The sequence below is a fragment of the Dermatophagoides farinae genome, chromosome 2, assembly GCF_024713945.1.
Source record: "Dermatophagoides farinae isolate YC_2012a chromosome 2, ASM2471394v1, whole genome shotgun sequence".
NCBI classification, from domain to species: domain Eukaryota; kingdom Metazoa; phylum Arthropoda; class Arachnida; order Sarcoptiformes; family Pyroglyphidae; genus Dermatophagoides; species Dermatophagoides farinae.
In genome coordinates, this window is record NC_134678.1 from 5,265,215 (window position 1) to 5,286,740 (window position 21,526).

Consider the following 21,526-nt stretch of genomic DNA (forward strand, 5'->3'; position numbering starts at 1 on the left):
AACCTGTGTTGATTTGATGGCCAATACAACAACACAGCAACATCCTAATAATAATAATGATGGTTTGATGATGATGGATTGATAAATGAATTGCCCGATGGATTTCGAACAATACAATCCACATTATCATCATCACATCACCCTAAATTTTTTTTTTTTTTTTTTTGAGGGGCACCTACACTCATGAACCACAATAAATCTCTGTTTTTATTTGTTAGGCACAGATAAACAATCATATGAAATAGCTATATATTCGAGACTATGATATTAACTTTGACCTAGAAATAATCACATTTTAAGAATAATATGAACAATATGTTTATAAACAAGGTTATCATAGATTGGTTCACAATTTGTACAAAGTGAAAGAAAAAAAAATATACTGAAAGGGTTGTTCTGTGCATGGATAAAGTTAAAAAAAAGAGCAACAACTGAATCTTAAATGCTTTTATCTGATTGGATCTGAAAATTATCGTTCATTTGTTGACCAAATAAATGATGCAAAATAAAAAAAAATAAATATCTTGACCAAAGATTTACTGAATTTATCAATGAAGTTATCTTCATAACTGCATTGGTGTTTGAATTATTTTTCGTGACCAAGTATTTTTTTTCTCCACTTCTATTAAACTATGAAATTATTTTCAATCATGCGATTCATGGGAAAATGAACATTAATTCATAGCCGATCAAAAAAAAAAGAAGAAGAATCATTTGTTTTTTGCTAGAAATGTGAATGTATTCAAGTCGAAAAAAACTGTTCAAGTTAGTTGATGATGATCAATTTATTTTGATAGGAAATTCAAATTATTATTATCATAAATTTCTTCAAAAAGTTCCTGTAAAATCATTTTTTTTCGTATCAGCTAACATTGTAATAATCTTCGATGTTTGTTTTCTTTAAGGTCAATAAAGTTCAATATCATCAACATTAATATTATATTTTGGTTGACATATACGTATCGTATTAATCATTATGTAATTCGAATTTTTTTTTCAAACAGTTTAGTAACAGAATAACAATAAACAACAATGATGATGATGGTGATAGAAAAAAAATTGACCATATTGATAAGATAAGGAAATCGATTGTTATTTGTGTCTGATTTTATAATTCTTTTTTTTTCAATGAATAAAAATAGAGACTGTGATTTATTCATATGCTATTAAAATGGAATTGTTTTCACCATCCCTTTCAAATAAACACAAATCTATCCATGACATTGAAACTTTTATTCGAATTTCTTTAATTAGAATGAATCGTACTAGAAGTAGGAATGAATGAATAAATGAATGATTCAAAACACATTACAGATACAGATAGAGAGAAAAAAAAGAGTAATAAATGATAGGAACAAAGAAGAAAAAAAATAGGTTAATCAAACAATGGCATTTCATATATCCCGCATTTTATACAACAATAATAGCCATCAACATCGATAGTGATACGTAATAATAATAATAATAAAATGGTATATAAATGGATCGTGTTTGTTCATTCATTAGATTCGATTCGAATATCTGGAAAATGGATAAAATAAATGATTTTTTTTCGTACTATTTAAACAACTGAATATAGAAACATTGAACTAGATTTATATAGCCAAAACAAGAACAAAATAAATAAAAATAAAAAGAATTCAACAGGTGGTAATATGGTTGAAATGTGGTGAAATAAATAATAAAAAAAAGGTGAAAATCAAAGATAATTGATGATTCGAATTTATTGACATAACAAAAATGGTCATTGATTATTTACTTTATTCATTAATTTATTTACTCGGAAATGATGAATGAAATTAAAACATGAAAAAGTACTGTCTAATCAATGATTATCAGTAATCATCCATTCGTACAGCCAATATTTATGATGGCCAAAAAAAAAAATTTAATGTTTGTCCATTTTTAGAAATCATCATCATGCACACACACACAAAAAAAAAACAAAATCATTCTATAGATTCATTCATTCATGAAAGTGTTTGATGAATGTAATAAAATTTATTATTACAAGACATGTGTGCACTTTCTCACACTTTTTTTTAAATATGATCCATTTTTTCTTCATTTGCCATTTCGTTTATTGTTGTAGGTTGTTGATTAATTATGAATGTCATTTGAATGAATTATTATTATTCTTTGTGTATGACTAAAATTAGATGATAATGATGATGATGATGAGGACTTTTTTTGAAATGAGAAAAAAAAGTGTCAAGAGAAAAAACAACACAACATGGATAGGAATTATATTGTATATATAAAATGGAATAGAATCAATCAACCTTGAAATATATCATTCGATTCGTATCTATATGAATTTGAATGATTGAATGGTAAAAACAAATCATTCAATATGTGTAATATATAATTTCGATCATCATCATCATCATCATGCACTATATCATTATAGTAGATTGATAAGGTGTTCACCTAGTTTGGAAATGTCATTCAAAACTTCTTTTTTTTTATAAAAAAAAGAAGATAAAGAATGTTAATTTGAAAAAAAAATTCATATCAATCGTTTCATATACAAATATATCATTAACGTAACAAGAAACAATGACATTAGTTGACGATTTGATATATAATCAATCAATATTTTTTTTCTACTCAATCTATTGTTCTACATTCAAACTGTAGGCGGTTATTAATTGCGTTGGTATGAATATATAAATAAATAAATAAATAAATGGCCAACGATAATCAAAAGATCGCCTTGGATAAATTCAAAATCATATTTTTTTTTGCCTAAAAAAAGAATTTTTCCGTTCGAAATACGAGATAAAATTTATATTCTATTTATGTAGCGATTTTTTTTCTTTGATTTCTTTGAAAAAAATAGCTTCCGAACGATTGTTGTTGCTGTTGAAATTAGATCCAAGTTGTATCCCAAAAAAGTATATTTAATCCAGTGCTTGTGTTGGCGTGTATAACAACGCGAGTTCACAATCTATGAAATGAAATGAGTGCAAAAGTTAATCCATTTTTTCCATGACTTTTTTCCACTGTCTAGTCTAATTTAGTAAATTTAAGGGGAAAAAACTGAAGAAAAATCTATCCAGATAGCCAATAATAATAACAACAACATCGAAGACTACATTAAAATGTACGGAAAATATTAGAAGATAGATGTTAAAATAGTATCCAATTCAATAAGGGGTTTGTCCACCGGTCAACTCGTTATAAAATATTTTTCGTAACAATAAATCATTACTTACACAGACACAACATTTACCTTTTTTTTTACCTTGTTCTCCACATATACATCTGGTGAATATTTTTTTCCCTATAAAATATCTTATGTTTTACTTTTACTTTGCTAGTTATTTGTTCATTCACTAGAAAGTTAAATCAATTTAATTCAAACGATTAATCAATTGTGTTCAGTAATGTTATCGCTCAATAACTTATCGACATGATCGTATAAATTGTGATCGATTTTACAGTAGTTACAAGAAGATATTTAAGATCATTTTAGTCTTTAGATTAAACGATAATAATAATAATAATATCTACATTTTAAATGATTGGAAAAATGTTGGAGTTATTAACGGTTATCACATCATCATGAATTTGAGTGTCTGATGAGAAAACAAAAACATTTCAGGTTTTATTAGTGATGGACGGAAAAATAAACGATAAATAGTATACTATGGTACGTAAAAAAAATGTTTAATTTATGGCACATAAGTGTATATAGAAGATATTATTAAACTTAATGATGATAATTAATCATCAAATAGTTGAAATGGTGCCGAACAAATTGATGAAAATAACTGCTACTGCTGTAGCCATTCCGTTCAATTGGATTGTCAACAAAATATCATTTGATTTTTGAATTTGAATTATTTGGGACTTATGATTTTTCGCTCACCATGTCACTGTGTGTTCATGCATGCAAAATGTATTGTTAATTTGTTCTATTTGAAGTTTTGTATAATGTTTTGTTTTCCGTTTCAACAGATAAAAATCGTATCATAATATTCCAATTCCATCATATGTCAATCAAATGAATGTTTTTTAAATGTATCTAATAGTTCATCATCATGTTGTGTAACTTGAAACTGATCTCTATCAATTTTTTATGCTTCTAACTTGATATTACTGTGTGGCTTTGTATATACACCTAAAGCAATGGAGAAGCATTGAAAATAGTTAAAGATCCGTCTCAAATTTGATGATAACAAAAAAAAAATTTAAATAATGATCATGATCATGATGATGATAAATTTCAGAAAATGGTCAAGAAATGATGTAAATAAATAAAATAAAATGATTTAATTAAAGTTTCATTTTCTCTTTGCTTTTACTTTTATTATTATGATATAGTTATAGTCATTACAAATTGACCATTTATTTTGTTTGTTTGTTCCAATTTCAAAATGAAACGAAAAAAAAAATCATTACACAATTATATCATTTGTCTATGTCTATGTGTACACACAGCCTAACAAGCCACAACATCATCAATGCACAAAACAGATATAGAAAAAAAACACATTGAAGATGAATGATGATGACGATCCATGGCAAACAACAATTTTCTTTTCCCCATATAGCGTATCTTGTAAATGAATTATGGACAAAAACCACGAAGTAAATTTGTTTCAAAAAAAAAAAACAAAGCGAAAAAAAAAACAGAAATCATGATTTAGCTCTCACAATAATGTCCAACATAGTGGTTGTAATTTTTTTCCATCAATATAAATCGATATAAAAAATTCGGATTTGTAATTGACATCATCGGTAATGTTTGTTGTATTGGATTTATTGTCATTTGACAGATGAAATTTTTATTTTTTATTTTTTTTTTGCAAACATTTACTTTTTTCAATGCCTTAAATTATTTTCCCTTAAATGTTTTTTCAAAGTAGATTTAAATCTTTTTTCCCTTGAAATGAATAAATGAATCCATTTTGGCTTATATTTATAAAGCTGAATAACCTTAGCCTGGTTTTTTTTCTGTTTCTAATTCAAAAAAAAAAAATTGTCGTTTGTTTTAAGTGGATGATAATGAAGACGAAAAAGACTAATACACTCGGGTACAGGTCGTACCATGACTTTCAATGCATGTGTGTGTGTTTGTGTTCTGCGTGTGACATCTATTATGATCTTTTTTTTGTTTTACTTTAATTCTTTCAGAAAAAGATAAACAAATCTATCCTTCAATAATCCTATCATATCCATCATCTTTTGTTAAGTTTAATGTGTTTTTTTCTTATTGTCAAATATATATATTGTATATTGTATACTGTAAACAATTGTTTCCTTGTTTTTTTTAAAAATTTTATAATTGTTCCACACAACAATATCACTTTCCGATTTGAATGAATCTACGATAATTGTGATGTTATATTGTATTATATTGTTTTTGTAATACTAAATTAATAATAATGAGGAAGAAATAAAGAAAACAATAAACAAGAACGGAAAAAACTAATTATGAAAAAAAGGCCAAAACCATATATATTCATAATGATAATGATGTTGTCGATGATTATCATCGAATCAAAAAAAAAAAAAAGACAAAAGAAAATCTGTAAGTGTGCATTTTCGATTTGATTGAACAGAATGAAAAATAAAGATGATTTGTACGTCATATGTATTTTGTTGTTGTTGAATTATAATAATCGATTCGAGGTCATTTCATGTTCCATGATGATGATGATAATGATGATGATGACAATATTTGTCTATTGTGTCTAAAATGTTTGACAAGATAACAAAGACAACAACAACAACAAAAATTTATTTGGGAATGTGTCAACAACAACAAAATATATATTTCTTTTATTTAGCATTTATGAAACAATGTAATGAAGGTAACTTTTGATGAACAAACATACAAGGATTTCATGTATTAGGGCCAATTATCGATGATGATGATGATGATGATGATGATGATAATGATGATGGCCATCAACATGACGGAACAAAAGACCTAACAATGATGAAAAACCCGAATGATTCAACAATTCTTTATCAAATGAAATTTTTTTTTTCTTTGTTAAATTTAAATGGTCAGATCTATTATTTTCAGCATCACCATCACCATCACCATCATCGTCAGGGATTGTATTGATAATGATGATCATCATCAATAACTACAAAAATACCTTAAAGTCTCTTTTTATACCGCGCGGCTTATACAAAAAAAGTATTATATACGAGGGCGCGGTATGCAAACAAAAAAGTGTTTTTTTTTGTAGAAAAAACGACATGCTCGTTATAAACGAGACTTTAGGGTAATTGACGATCGAATAAAAGACCAATCTTTAGAAAAACAACAATAACAACAACAATTTTTTTTATAAATTGTTGGAGCAATAATAATAATAATAATTGGATCAAAGCATCGAAAAATCGGACACAGATTTCTGAATGGTCAAATTTGCTTTTCTTTTTTTTTATTCATTGATGATGTTGTGACCAATTGATTGAATGATTGATTGATTGATTGGTCAGTCGTTCGGTCGATTGATCAATTGTCTTGTGCATTGTATATATAAATTGGTAATATTTGAAAATTCAATGGCTTAAAATGAGCCCATTATTATGATTTTGATTTTTTTGTTGTTGTTGTTGTCTATTCATCAACTTTCATATAAAGATTCGATTCACCATCATCATCATCACAGTCACCATGATTGACGCCTTTCCGGTTGGCTTAAAGTTTTGGTCATTTGTATATGCTGGTAAAATAGCAACAACAACAACAACAACAACAAAAAAGTTGCAATATGAAATTCTTTTTTTTTCTTAAATGAAAAATTTCTTATTATTATTATCATTGTTATTGTATCACATAGATATTGTGTGTGTGTGAAATTTTTTTTTTTTTTTGGATTTAAAAATAAAATAAAGAAAAAAAAATTCTCATAATTTTTCATTATATCCCTTGAAGTGTCAAAATTTGAATAGCCAATGATGACCACATTATTCGCTTGGCTACAAAACATATACACACACACACACACTACAATAACATAACAGAACTTTTTGTGAACAATTTCGATTTAGTTTGTTCTTTTGTTCCCTCTATATATAGTTCTCTCTCTTTCTGGCTCATGAATAAATTTTTTTCGTTTTTTTTTCGCTATCTTCTCATCAGCAGCAACAAGGTAATAACAACATTATAATCATATATATAATATATATCAACGATGATTTTGATCAACGTGGATAAAATTTTTTTTTGTATTAAGAATCATATATGAAAATAAGTGTGTTGAATAGGCAAGGTTTGAATGAAAAATGATCATTTTTTTTTGTCGTTACGTTTCATTTCATTTCTATACGAATGGGAATTGAATCTCTGAGTGTAAATGTCATGTGGGAATATTTTTTTTTTTTTTAGTGATCATCATCATTATCAACATAATGGCGCCCACACACACACATGTAGACCAGTTTTGTTTTCATTTTCGAAAAAAAAGAATAACTACTATTCGAGGTTCCTTTTTGTTTCGTTTGAAATTGATTTTATTTTAGATTTTCATGTTTTTCCTCATAATAACGAAAAGAAAAAAAACGATCAAAATGTGTCGTTGTCATTTGAATTTGGAAATTAAATTATCACACACACACACACACACACATACAAATAGATAGTCGATATTCTAGGATGAAAGAGAAAATAACATTTTTTCCATTACATCATCATCATCATCATCAATGTTTTTTCCTCGTAATTGCTTTAATAAGATAGTAAGATTATGTGAAAATTACAAATCAGAAAGGAATTTAGAAATGTATGTCTTTTATACGAAAAACTCATGAACGCAAATCATATCTACCATACAATGATTTCAAAATACTGATGACGTGAGAGATGTTATTTGCTAACACACAGTCTTTAGATCAAGAGGAAATTAATTTTAACAAAAAGTTTTCATATTTGATTAGATGAACTAAGAATCGATTATGCCGATAATGATGTGATAATTGAAATAATCATAATATATATTAACCAGATTGAATTCATCATACATCCGTTATATTTCCCTATTTGAAATTGGCCTTTGAAAACAAAACATGATTTTCCCAATAATGACATTAAAAGGTCAAGTATGAAAAAAAATGAATAGGAAATTTTCATTGAAGTGACAACAACAATAATAATAATAAGTTATCAAAATTTGTTCATGAAAACATTTGGTGAATTTTCATATATGATGATGATGATGATGATGAATAAACTAAACCAAATGGCAAAAAATCTAATTAATCTAGTAACTTGTATCATCATCATCATCATAATCATGACTTTTAAGATGATGAACAATACAATACAATTCTTCTTTCGATTTATGTTTGTTGTAATATTTAACATCCTTTAGTTATGAATTTGTTTGGTGTGTTCATCATCATCATTATCATCATTATCATAATCAACATATATGTCCTTCTATAATTGCTACTATATGACAAGGTCTAAGTGATTTTTTGAGTGTATGTGTATGTTCAAAAACAAGATATTTTGTTCAATAAAATGTCATGACAATGATATAATAATCGTGTGCAATACATGTTATAATTATACACACATGTCATCATCGTATACTATGATTATGATGATGATAATGATGAGGATCAACATTGACAATAACAACAACAACAACAAGATTTGACCGCTATTTTAATTGCATTCACTATTGCACAGCACATTAGGAATGTTATAATCATCCAATAGAAATGATCCATGTCAAATGTTAATCGAAAATCGATAGATTTATATTTCAATGATCATTTTTTTCAAAAAAAAAAATAAAATAACTTTTGATGGCATTTGAAGGTTGACATAAATGAATTATAGTTTGTCGCCAAAACTAAAAATTCTTTCTTGTTTTATAGCGCAGAAAAAAATAGTTTTTTTTAATTAGATTAGGTCAAAATGATAATGTAGAACAAAAAAAAGAAATATGAATTATAGCTGGTTGATTAAAGGTGATTTGGAAAACTGAATTACTTGAACGAAAGTTAATTTGATTTGGTGACAAAATCAAAAAAAAAAAAAAACGTTTGATATGTCTGTGTTAATCAATCTTCACTGTGTATGAGTGTGTGTGTGTGCTGATCATTAACCTGATTGATGTCAATTCGAACTCGATTATCTATCAAAAATTAATTTTATCCTAACTTTTTACGTAGATAAAAGTGTGTGCTGATGTGTGTTAAATCTTTTGTTGATTACTTATGTGTTCCCATTTTTGGTCTTTTATTCGATTTTTGTTTTCATTTTTCCACTAGATTTAAGATTGAAGCAAAGAAAAAAAAAGATTAAAAGATTTACTTTAGTTCGATAAATTTAACTTCGGAAAAAAAATTCGCATTTTTTCTCGTTAACTTTAGTTTTTGTTGTTGTTGTTGATACAAATTTGTGATGTGATGCTTTTATTTATTATTTGATGATTTGAAAAATTGTTAAATTCATCATAAGCGGTCCATTTTCCCTATTGTGTGTGTGTATGTGTGTTTGTAAATTGTTGAAACATCAATAAAAGTCATAAAGAAAACAAAAATAAAATCCGATTCGTTTAATATAAACAATTCACTTTGTTTGAATGAAAAGACAATGATAATAATAATAATAAAAAGTGGATGAATGGAATAAATCATATCATTGATTCAATCAAATCAAAAAAAAAAGATTTATAATCTAAATGTGTACGCACATATGATGATGATGATTGATATGAGATCGATTGAATTTCAGTTTTGATTGTTGACCTTTCTATCGAAATAACAGATCCACATTTAGTGTAGTGTTTTTTATTCGTGTTTAGACAATTATTCAGCAATAGAAGAACAAAAAAAAAATCAATCGTCAACAAATTAAATCGATTGATTTAAAATATCATCCGAATAGCTGATTTATTCAAACGAATTTTACAATAAAAATGATTGCAAACAAAAAAAAAAATTCCTCCTTCACCAAAAAAGATTAAGAGAACATATGGGATTGGCTTGCCGTCATTATCATCATTGGTCACCGATCCAAATTCATATATTAACAACAACAATAACAAAAGTAAAAAACAAAATCATCATAGATGATGATGATGATGAATCAAACAAGCCTAAGCCTAGCCTATTGAAAATGATTTTTTCCTTGATTATATTTAATTCATATTCAACCTAGATTTTTATTTACTATCCATCACATAAACTTATTGTTTTTAATTAACATGAACATTTATCATTATGAGAATTATTTTATTGATTGATTGATTGATGATTTCATTATCAGGAAAAAGGAAAAAACTTTGTGATTGAACTACCATGTTTGCAGGATATATAGAATCCGACAGATCATTGGCCTTAAAAGAAGAAACAATGATTTTCTTTTACGTTGTTTCTTGAAACATTAACAGTTTGTTTCAGTTATTTTCAGATATGTCATATGGATTTTTTGTTTGTTTGTTCTTTAAACAGAACGGAAGTGTTTATCATTCAGGATAGAAAAACAAAACAAAACAAAACAAAAAAACATTTCACACTTGATCATCGTTTGTATATATACAATTTGTTGTTTTGTCAACATTTTTTGTTCACACACACACACAAAATATCTAGTAAAGTACTGGACAGCGCCCAAAATATGGACAACAATCTAAATGTCTACTACTTGTAAATAAACAGATAAATTAGAAAAATTTTTTTCCCAACGAAAAAAAATACCTCGAGTTTGTGGTTTTCCTTTTCATTCATGATTCACATCCGATAAATTCATTCATTCATTTAATCTAATGGAAATGAAACAAAAAAAAATTTAGAAACAAACATATCACCCAAAACTACTAACAAGATTAGATTCTACATTCACACATTTAATTTCAATTAATTTTAATTATGACTGGTATCCAATTATGGATCTTCATCATCATCATCATATATAGATGATAATTAAAATGAATGAATTGTCTACATCATACAGATGTCGGTAAAAAATAAAATATAGATGTTCACCACAAAATAAAATGAACCATTATGAATCATGTATATATGTTTTCGTGATTTGAATGATTATTAAGAAAAAAAAATCTGACAATCATGAAAAAACAAAGAACAAATGAAATGAAAGTTTTTGTACGTTCATCAAAAATATTTGAATATATTATTTCTTTTTATTATTTATCGACACGATTTAAATCGCCGTGCATAAGTTGACTTTGTGTAGAATCCTTTGTGTTTACACTCTGCAAATAAAAGTACTTGTATTGTATAAACAAATTACAAATATACGAAATCAAAACGACAGAGTAAACACGTGATTGAAGGAAACATAGAACCCGAATATCAGTATCATATGTACGCTATTTATTTCATTTTTTTTCGATTTTCATTTTGTTAATTTAAATATTTTTTAAATTTTAATTTGCAAATCAAAGTCAAATAATTTCGTTGTTATTGTCCATCCATTATCAATATAGTCAACGTGATATAATTTCGAATATTAATTCATCAATCATGCCCAGAATAAATTGGAAAAACTCACCATTTGCTGAACTCGAGAAAAAATTGAACCAACGAAGCAATATCTTGAGACGAAATGTTGGCAAACTGACGGCGGAAGAAATTGACAAATATTTCCCGAAAGGTATATGTGGATTTGAAGGCTGTGAAACAAAACTGTCAAATCTCAGTTGCTTGAAAAGACACATCGAAATGAAGCATACAGCACTTTATCAACAATTAACGTAAATAAATTTATAATATCTGTCTTTTGTGTTTAATTATTTAATTCAAATAAATTTGTTTTACAGATCCGACGAAATCGCTGGTCCATCTAGCCAGGATGTCGCTGGTCCATCTAGCCAGGATATCGCTGGTCCATCTTGCCAGGATAATTAAACAATCGAAAATTTTTATTTACACAAAATTACTGCGAGTACTCACGATTATTGCGTGTACTACGACTATATTCCACACAAAAAATACTTTTTTTACTATGTAATCTTTTTTTTTGAAATAAAAGGAAATGAACAAACAAATGATAAGTTTTTTTTTTAATTAAAAAAAAATCCATTACAATGGATAGCATTTGAATTTAAAAGCGATAAAATTCTCAAATAATCATTTTTAAAAAAAAACATGTTTTTTAGACTTAAGAATCCTACAAGATTTACATACACAAACAAACACACAAAAGAACCAAACTCAATTTAATCGTTTTTTCATTGTATTCACTGATAAACAATGATGAACATTGTCATCACCAATGAGACATTGAAAAAAACTAGTTTATTATCATTTTTTTTATCCAATCAGAAAAAAATGATGGTGATTATCATATATATGATCATCACCATAACAATAATGATAATGATGATAATCAGAGAAAAAGCAAAAGGATTCACACACATCATCACTGAAAAAAATCATTCCATCACGCGCATCAATGTTTGCGTATAAATGTATCAAAATGAATGAACTAAGATTGTTCCTTTCGTGAATTTCGTTGTTGAATGAAACAAACAAAATGAAAATTGTCCACACACACACACAAATACAATAGGTCATTCAAACACACACACACAGGATACACAAACACCGAGTAACAAAAAAATTTCTAATCAACCACAATGATAACTATAATCATATTGTGTGAATGATGAAAGGAAAATTTTCTATTTAGGATTGTCAGTATTTCATTTTCGTTGCTGTTCCTGATTTTTTTTTCACCTTTTTTATAATCTTGATGAAAGTGAAAAATCATACCACGTTTGATTGTGATCGAATTGACAAACAACAGCAACGTTCCAAAAAAAATGCTCGAGAAATTATTCGATCGATAGAAAAAAAGGAAGAAAAAAAGACAAAAAAAATACAAAGACTACTACTACCACCATTATTATTTGGTTGTCAAATTTGCTTCCGATTTGCTTTCTCTATTTGTCATGAAACAAGTTAAATGATTATCATCACCATCATTATCATTATATTCGTTCAGTGAATAAAGTATTTAGCTAAATATATTAGTGAAATTTCATTTGATCAGATATATATCATAATAATTCACCAATCACGAAAAGCATCAGCCATCATCAAAACACAACAATCAAATCAATCAATCAATCAATATTTGATTGAATCGTAAAATTCGAATTTTCATTTTCATGCATTTCATTATGAATACACGCAACAATAATAATACCATATATAATAGTAAGTAATGACGAAGAGCATTTGAAAAATCATCAAAAATAGATTTGAGAATTATTTGAACTTTTTCATTTGTTAGGAAGTTTGATGATTATTCTTCGATCAATTTTTTTTGTTCATCAAGGAAAAAATACAAATTTTTGTTTTTGTATAAAGGAAACAGAGAACAAAAAATAATGGCCAAATACTTTACATATATATCCGTTTTAAGTGGAAAAAAAAGAGAAAAGATCAAAAACTAATGAAGCGAATCATTGATTTGTTTTTTTCTTTAGTATATTTTTATTTATTTAATATGTCGACTGTTTCCCAAACAACAAAACTTCTCAAATTTCTGGATATATTAAATTTAATCCATGATCGTAGTAATATTACATTTGGTTATTTCATTTTGGAATTATCATTCAAATTGTATTGTTCCCGTATGGCATTTCAATCTATTTAATTATTTCTGTGATAGTAAATTCAACTATCTGAAACTACATAGAATGAATAAATTAATTGAAATGGATTTTTTTTTAATATTAACAACTCGCTAAACTCACGATATGATTTTTCCGCATTCTTTGAATATTTAAAACATTCTTTTAGCCCCTATTTACTAAAATCATAGCCTCATCTCATATCTTGATTATTATTAAAATTTTGACTGTGATGATAAACAGAATTGTGCCAACTAATTCATCCTAGTTAGTGAATAAGGTCAGCCACCATCATCATTATATCAATATATTATAATCTTGAGCGACAACAATCCTGTTGTTGATGTTCATACACATTCATATGATAAACAAATAATTCCGGTCTTATTATTATTTAGATGGCCGCGGTAGGTCAATGTATAAACTGTATAGTATGTTGATGGCTGATTTATGAGGATCATAAGGAGGTCTTTGCCGATAAGTTTCTCTTTTTTTTTGGTGTTGTATAAGATGTATGTTTGTGTTATGGAAATCAACCGAAACGCTAATGGGTCATCAAGAACATGAACAAGTCTATGGTTGTCTGCTATAGCAAAACATAGTTCTTTTGTTTATTTGAAAAAAGGATTCTTCATTTACTAGATCCATGGTGATGTTGATGTTGATAGTGGTGGTTGTTGTGATGTGACCTGGAATCTGATGATCATGCATGGTTATGATGTTAAAAACTTGTTGATCTTTTACCTTGACCACATAGCATCGAACCACAGAAATTTTGTTGTTGTTGTTGTCTATGTGTGTATGGAGAACAAATTATTTATTCAACAAACGAACAAGTTTGCAGTTGTAATATATATAAATACAAGAACCATGCTCAAAAATTCGAATCCAGTTATCCTTCTTTTTTTCAATGATTGTCGGTCGTATATATAAAAAAAATGTTCGTAACTTCGACAACAATTTTTTTTTATTTTCCTGTTTCAATTTCTGGCGCAATATCAAAAAGATCAAGTTCAATTGAATAATTTTTCATTTGTCGAATAAAGGTTTTGTTGTTGTTGTTGTTAATTGAAAATCCGTGCCACCATCATCAATCGAATTGCTCATTGGTTAAAGCGGTTTCTTTCTCTCTCTCTCTCTCTCTCTGTCTCTTTCTTGTAAGATCGAATCAATCAAAATCTTGAAAAAAAGAAATAATTATTCGTTTGATTCCGATTCGAATGAATGAATATCAAATCAATTTTTAATCATTTCAAATGGAAAAAAAATTGACCGAAAACATCACCTGTTTTTACTTGTAAATAATTATCCATTTTGAAATAGTTTTGATGAACAAATTGTAACACATTATCCATTATACAAAATGTACCTGTCTGTTTTGTTTTGTTTCCATTTTTTTTGGCATATACAAATTTTCATGCATGAATTTGAATAAAACGAATACACCTGTGATATTTTTACATTTATTGTTGCAATATATAGAACAAAAAAAAAGAAAAAAAAGCAGGAAAAATTTGTTTCAGTTTATGTTTTGAATATTTATTATGTAAAGGGAAAGACAATGTTGAGCAATTCTTTCATTTTTTTCTTCATCATTCATTGTCCGAAATTTTTTTTCTCTAATACTTGTCTAGCCCCCTTTTTTTCAATGTTATTCGATGATCGACATACAACGTGAACGATGTTTTTGCTTATTTGTATGTATTAAATGCAAAATAATAATAGTGGTTTTCCCGGTATCATCATCATGTCCGCTGACGACAATGTTCGATAACCTGTGTAGTATGTTGTTCATTATTTAGTTACAACAAAATACCATCTACTATATCATAACAGAAAAAAATATTGTTCAAATCGATTTCAGATCGAATCGATGCATAACATTAAAATCATAATCAATAGAGAAGGAAGAAAACAAATATAAATGCATCCGGAAATTAAAACATTTTTGTCCCTCACCTCCTCAGATAAAAAAAAAGATTTTTATCATGGTAATGTCATGACGATAAATGAGGAAAAAAACCCAAATTAAAAAAGAAAAACATGAATCAAACATATCCGTCTTTATGTTATATCACCATGAAATGAAACCATGTTGATGATGAAAACGAGACAAAAATTATTTTTGCCTTAAATCGATATTCGGTTTTTTTTTGTTACCAGTATTAGGATGAAGATATAATAATACATCTACTGAGGAGTATCTCATTCTTTCTTTTTTAGATTCGAATATATGGTCAAATCTATCCATCTCTATCAATCTCTATCGATGATGGCTTGTTGTTGTTGTTGATTTGGCCAACAGATTATGAAAAAATCATTTGGTGATGATAATGATGTTTATTTTTAGTCCATCCATGTGGCTACAATCATTTTAATAATTTTTTTTTTACTTTTTTTCTTAGACTTTTTTTGGATTATTGATCATCATCATCATCATCATCATGAAGTATATGATGCGGCGTGGTTCGTTCTTATTTGTTTGGCTATTTTTTTTTCATTGTTTGTCTACCAGGATCCTGATGATGATGATGATGATGATGATGATGGTAATATTTGCCAGTACAGACATCCATAATAATGCTATGATGATGATGATGATGTCATTTCTTATTTCAGCCATGTCGTTATACTGTGAGGGCAGATCCCTGAAAATGTCAAATTGAACGTTGTTATTTTTTTTTTTTTTTTAGTCCTCATCTATATTTTCGATATTTATAAATGATCTTACAACGTTTGTATATTTGTAACTATTCAAAACTAATAATAGTTATTTCTGTTTTGTTTTCCACTTCTGCCCATCATGAATACGAAAGAACGAAGAAGAAAGAAATTCGTTATGGATATTCAACATTGTTTGTTTTGTTTTGTTTGTCAGGCTTGAAATTCAATCTTTTGGAATTCATTCATTATGATTCATTTATCAATGTGTAAAATTTATTTAGTTGAAAAAGAAATATTAAAACCACAATATATTATACAAACATGATTGGCCGAGAAAAAAAAATTGTTAAATAAATAATTATCATTTCTAAACAAATTTAAATATGAACGGAAAAAAAATCAATATTCAATGAGCCAGCAAAGCTTAACCATGAAAAAAAATTGATAAATAATAAAATTATTCAATCAAAAAAAAAAAAAAAAAAAAAGAAAAATTCAAATTGGTCAACATCTAAAGTTTATATTCTAAACTAAAAAAAGTGATCATCTTTTGTTACGATTCGCCATCATTAGGGCTGCAAATCTTTCATGTTCAATACGATCATCGTGCATATCAATATATGAATATCTTGAAAATGGCTGATCAAACATCATTCGTCGTTGATGATCTTTAAATTGTTGTTGTTGTTGCTGTTGTTGTTGTGATGTTCGATTTATGTTGCGTTTATTATCATCTTTGCCTGAAGATGGTGCTTCAAATCTTTTACTAATTAAATCTTTTTTCAAATTCTTTGATGATGATAATAATGGCGGTAATGGTGGTGTTGATGATGATGATGATAACAATGGAGCCTGTTGATGTTGTAGAACATAATATGGTGAAATTGAACGATCATTCATATCGGCAATAATAGTTGCTCGATGATTATCGTATGATTGAAAATTCAATGACATGGGTCCATAATTATCCGAATGATGATGATGATGATGATCATTTTCATTCGAATTTACTGCCAATAATTGATCTAGCCGACCCATTGATCGTCCACGTTGATATGATGACGATGATGCACAATGATTATTCTCATGTTGTATATCTCTGAAATTTGATGAAAATTCTGCATCAGCAAAATAAAATTTTTGTGCTGGCTGTTTTGTTGATTTGTTTGTAATTGCTAATCGAGAATGATTATTTTCCTCATTTCGATGATGTTGATGATGAGGATTAATGAATCGTTGTTCACGTCTACCGATTACACTAGATGATGATGAAATTAAACCCGATGTTGTTGTCGTGTTTGTCAAAGATTTGTCGACTTCATTAATTATCTGTTGTCGCATGATTTTATTATTGACCTCTTTTGTTATTGTTGGCCGTTTTTGTTGCTGTTGTATGGCCGTTGTTGAACTCGATATTGGTTCAAGATTTGGATTAGAATAATATTTCTTTCTATTACTACTACTACTACTGTTATGATGATTATATGATGCGGGCAAAAAATCAGGATTCAATTTATCCGAAGTAGCATGTTGTTGTTGTTGTTGTTGTTGATAATGATGATGATGATGATGATGATGATCGTCACGACCACGACCAAAATGATGGAGATTAGTTGCCGCCGTTTGTTCACCGTTGTTGTTGTTATGTTCTTTTGTCCTTGTCAATGGTGATGATGATGGATGAAATAAATGCTTTTCTCTATAAAATTGTTGTTGCACGTGTTGATTTGGTAATCGTTGCCGTGTCCTAATGACATCGAAATCATTATCATTACATGATGTAGGTGATGACAGTTTTTGATGTTGTTGTGATGTTGGCATCATCGGTCTTTGTTTGATCAAATCGAATGTTGATTTTGAACGAGATCTTGATTCTTTATTTATGGATGGAATTGTTGTGGAAAATATGACATCTTCTTCGAAATCTTCCACATCAACCTCTAAACAATCAACCATTGAACCATGATTACTATTTAATCTTTCATGATGATTGACACCACCACCACCAACATCGACATCATCATCATCTGATGATGATGAACTATCACTATGACGACTGACTAAATCATCGGTCGATGGTTCACGATTATATCGATGTTCTAAATAGGATGACTGATGATGATTTGATAAACGGGGTTCGTTGGCCGGTGAACATGAATCAAAATAATATGAACGTGGTCTGGCTGTTTGTTGATCATTACATAAGGCTTCATCTGACCCAAGACCACTTGAATTTGATTTACCCGATGATTCGGACCTTGTTAATTGATGAGCTGAATGTTTATCATGCTGATTTCGTTTTTTATCCATAGATTTTAAATTATTTTCGGAATTTCGGCTTTCATAATCACGTGGCGGTAATAATAATGGACCCATTTTGGGATTACCCAATTTGGCACGAAGTTCAGCCGCCAATGAATCAAATAGATTCGATTGTTCACCATCATCTTGTATGATTTTAGAACTACATTTTGCCGATTTATTTTTTGATGATGATGATCGATTAAAAAGTTGATGATGACTGAATGATTTAGAATCACTACGATATTCACTATTATTTCTATTTGATGATGAACGATTTATAGCATAACCTAGATCAGAAGAATTTGATTCTTCTGAATTTATTTCATCGGAACCGTCCGTATGTGTAGAACGGCCATCTGAATTCAATGTTTTGCTTGCTGAAGGTGAATTATTTTGATATGATCGCTTTAATAGTGGATCATGATGATGATGATCGTATGGCATCGATCCACGTGGATCAGAGCAATCATCGAATAATGAACTAGGATGATGACAATTAGATGATGGAGGTAACGGTAATGGTGCAAGTGGCAATGGACCACATGATTGTGATGGTGGTGGTATTAGTAATCCTTTTGCCGCTAAACGCATTTCAATTTCACGAAATTTTTTCTGATTTTCCGGTCGATCGATTAATGTTTGTAATTGTTGGTGTAGATTATTTGCCGTTTGAATCGAATCACAACGATAAGCATGTATATGAACCGGACAACGAGTGATTGGATTGTATAATAATAATATGGCACAGATAACATCATCTTCTTGATAAACCCATGAAATTGAATCATGTGGTATATGATGTTTTACTTGTTCACTTTTCATCACCGATGATGATGATGATGATGACAATGGATCCGAATTACCGGTTGTTGCTACAAATAATTGTAATTGTTGATCTGGATTTAGTTTACCAGATTTTCTTGGTATCGTTAATATTTGTATGATTTTCAATCCTTTTGGCGAAATCTGTAAGGTTACTTTTGATGGCTCTAAATCACATTCATTATCAATTAGATAATTCAACACTGGTTGTACATATTCATCACCACGTAAACCTTTTGATTCTTTGGCTCCCAAAAACCATACATAATATGATGCACGTTTAACATCTTTATTCTTCTTAAAATTCATTTTTGAATCGTTTGTTTTGCGTAATTCAGAAAAAAAATGTTTTGAAAATTTATTCGTTGTTTTAGTGTTGCAATGAACAAAGTTGGAAAACATCAAGAGTCCATCATTGAAACTGATCACACAAATCACAACAAAATCATCAAATATCAAAGTTATTTATAATTAGATATTCATCGAGAATATTATTATATATTATTATTATTATTATTAGTTCACGATCAATCACATTTACACAACAAATGTTCAATTCTGAATTGTGTTGATCATTTCCATTGGAACGATTGAACATAAATGGTCGACTAAATCATATAACATATGACAAACTAGATTTCTTCTTCTGATGATGATTATGATGATCAACTCTCTTGTTGTGTTCTCTCTTTCTTTCATTCATTCGATTTTCTCATACATTTATTTTCTCTATTTCTCATTCTCATCATTCAACTGTAACGTTTACTAACAAAATTTTTTTTTCGTTTCATTTCATTCATTCATTCATTCACACATCTACCTGTGTTTGTGTTTACTTTCCATCCTATTCCTTTTTACAAATATTTTTTTTTTTATATTGGAAAAAGATTCTCTCTCTCTCACACACACACACACACACACATCCCGCCAATGTGGTGAGGTTTCTCTCATATCCACTGGATGTATAGTAGACAGAGCTGAGTTCACCTGTTGATCTAGTTTTCTAGTTTTCTTTTTCATATTCACTTTAGTAAAAAAAAAAAAAATTAATTCGATGAACCATCATCATGATTTTTTTTTCTTTTGATTATGTTATGATAATAATGCATTATCTCACAACAAAAATTTTTTTTTAATGAATGTAATATTCGGTTTTTCATTTGCTATACATTACAATGGATTATGAATGAATAAGTGAATGAACTAGGGTAGATGAAATGAGATCTAAAACAATTTGATATCTGATTTCTGAAAAACATTCATTCTCTCACTCTCTCACTTTTTTTCGTTTTGATCCATATATTTTGTCAATGAATTTATCCACAAGGCTTGATATAGAATTTTTTCCGTTTTGTTTTGTTTTGTTTTGTTGACAATTCTTTTCCCTTTAAGATTTTTTTTTCAATCTTAGTTCAAATGATACGCATGAATAATTATGAAAATGAATGACTATGACTAAACAATGTAACAATCAATGACAACAGAAAAAAAATCATTTGTCTTTTGTTGTTCCAATTGAAATTTATATTTATATATGTGTATTATATAGTCATGAATGTTTTTTTTGTGTACGAGCGACATTTTATAATTTTTGTTATTCACAATCCTGGATTCATATATATACATTAATGTTTTTGCAAAAGTTTCAAAGTTTTTCTTTTCATATTAACAAAAAAAAAATTAATCAATCGATAAAATGAAACAAAAAATGTGATATTTCACATTTGTCATCATCATTTTTTTCTTATCCAATTTGATTATATGGATAAAAATAAACCTTTCACTGAATTCGGAATAATTTCAATAAAAAATTTTTTTTTTTTTCATCAATTTGCCTAAATCTGATATATGATGATGAAAATCATTATTTTTTTCTAGTGATAATACACACGATTTTTTTTCGATCATTGTAAATACAAAAAAAAATGTGTCTCGATACAATACATCGATCATGTTCGCGATCTCATTTAAATCTCATCAATTTTTGAATAGTGAACAAAAAAAAATAAAATTTAGAACAAGATTGAATTCAAGCAATCAAATTTTCGATTGATTTCTAATTGAAAAGTGATCATGGTGATTGAGAAACAGAAGATGATGATGATGATGATGGAGAAAAAAAATCTATCGATAATGATGAAAAAGAAATC

The 21,526-nt window shown here is 28.0% G+C and overlaps 1 protein-coding gene and 1 long non-coding RNA gene across 4 annotated transcripts; one reads left to right on the top strand and one right to left on the bottom strand.

The window, feature by feature from the left end:
- The first annotated feature begins 11,192 nt into the window (after positions 1-11,192).
- LOC124493271 (uncharacterized) lies at positions 11,193-11,992 on the top strand. 3 transcript variants are annotated; one of them, XR_006959112.2, is made up of 3 exons: positions 11,193-11,310; positions 11,433-11,699; positions 11,766-11,992. It is a non-coding gene; the product is annotated as an uncharacterized LOC124493271 (long non-coding RNA). The 3 variants fall into 3 exon arrangements; XR_006959111.2 differs by having other exon boundaries at positions 11,244-11,310; positions 11,391-11,699; XR_006959110.2 differs by lacking the exon at positions 11,193-11,310 and having other exon boundaries at positions 11,325-11,699.
- A 4,509-nt stretch (positions 11,993-16,501) lies between these two features.
- LOC124490021 (uncharacterized) lies at positions 16,502-19,966 on the bottom strand. Its single transcript, XM_047052526.2, has one exon. It carries the CDS (start codon positions 19,776-19,778, stop codon positions 16,794-16,796), a length of 2,985 nt encoding a protein of 994 aa, XP_046908482.2. The 5' UTR covers positions 19,779-19,966; the 3' UTR covers positions 16,502-16,793.
- Between the last annotated feature and the right edge of the window lie 1,560 nt (positions 19,967-21,526).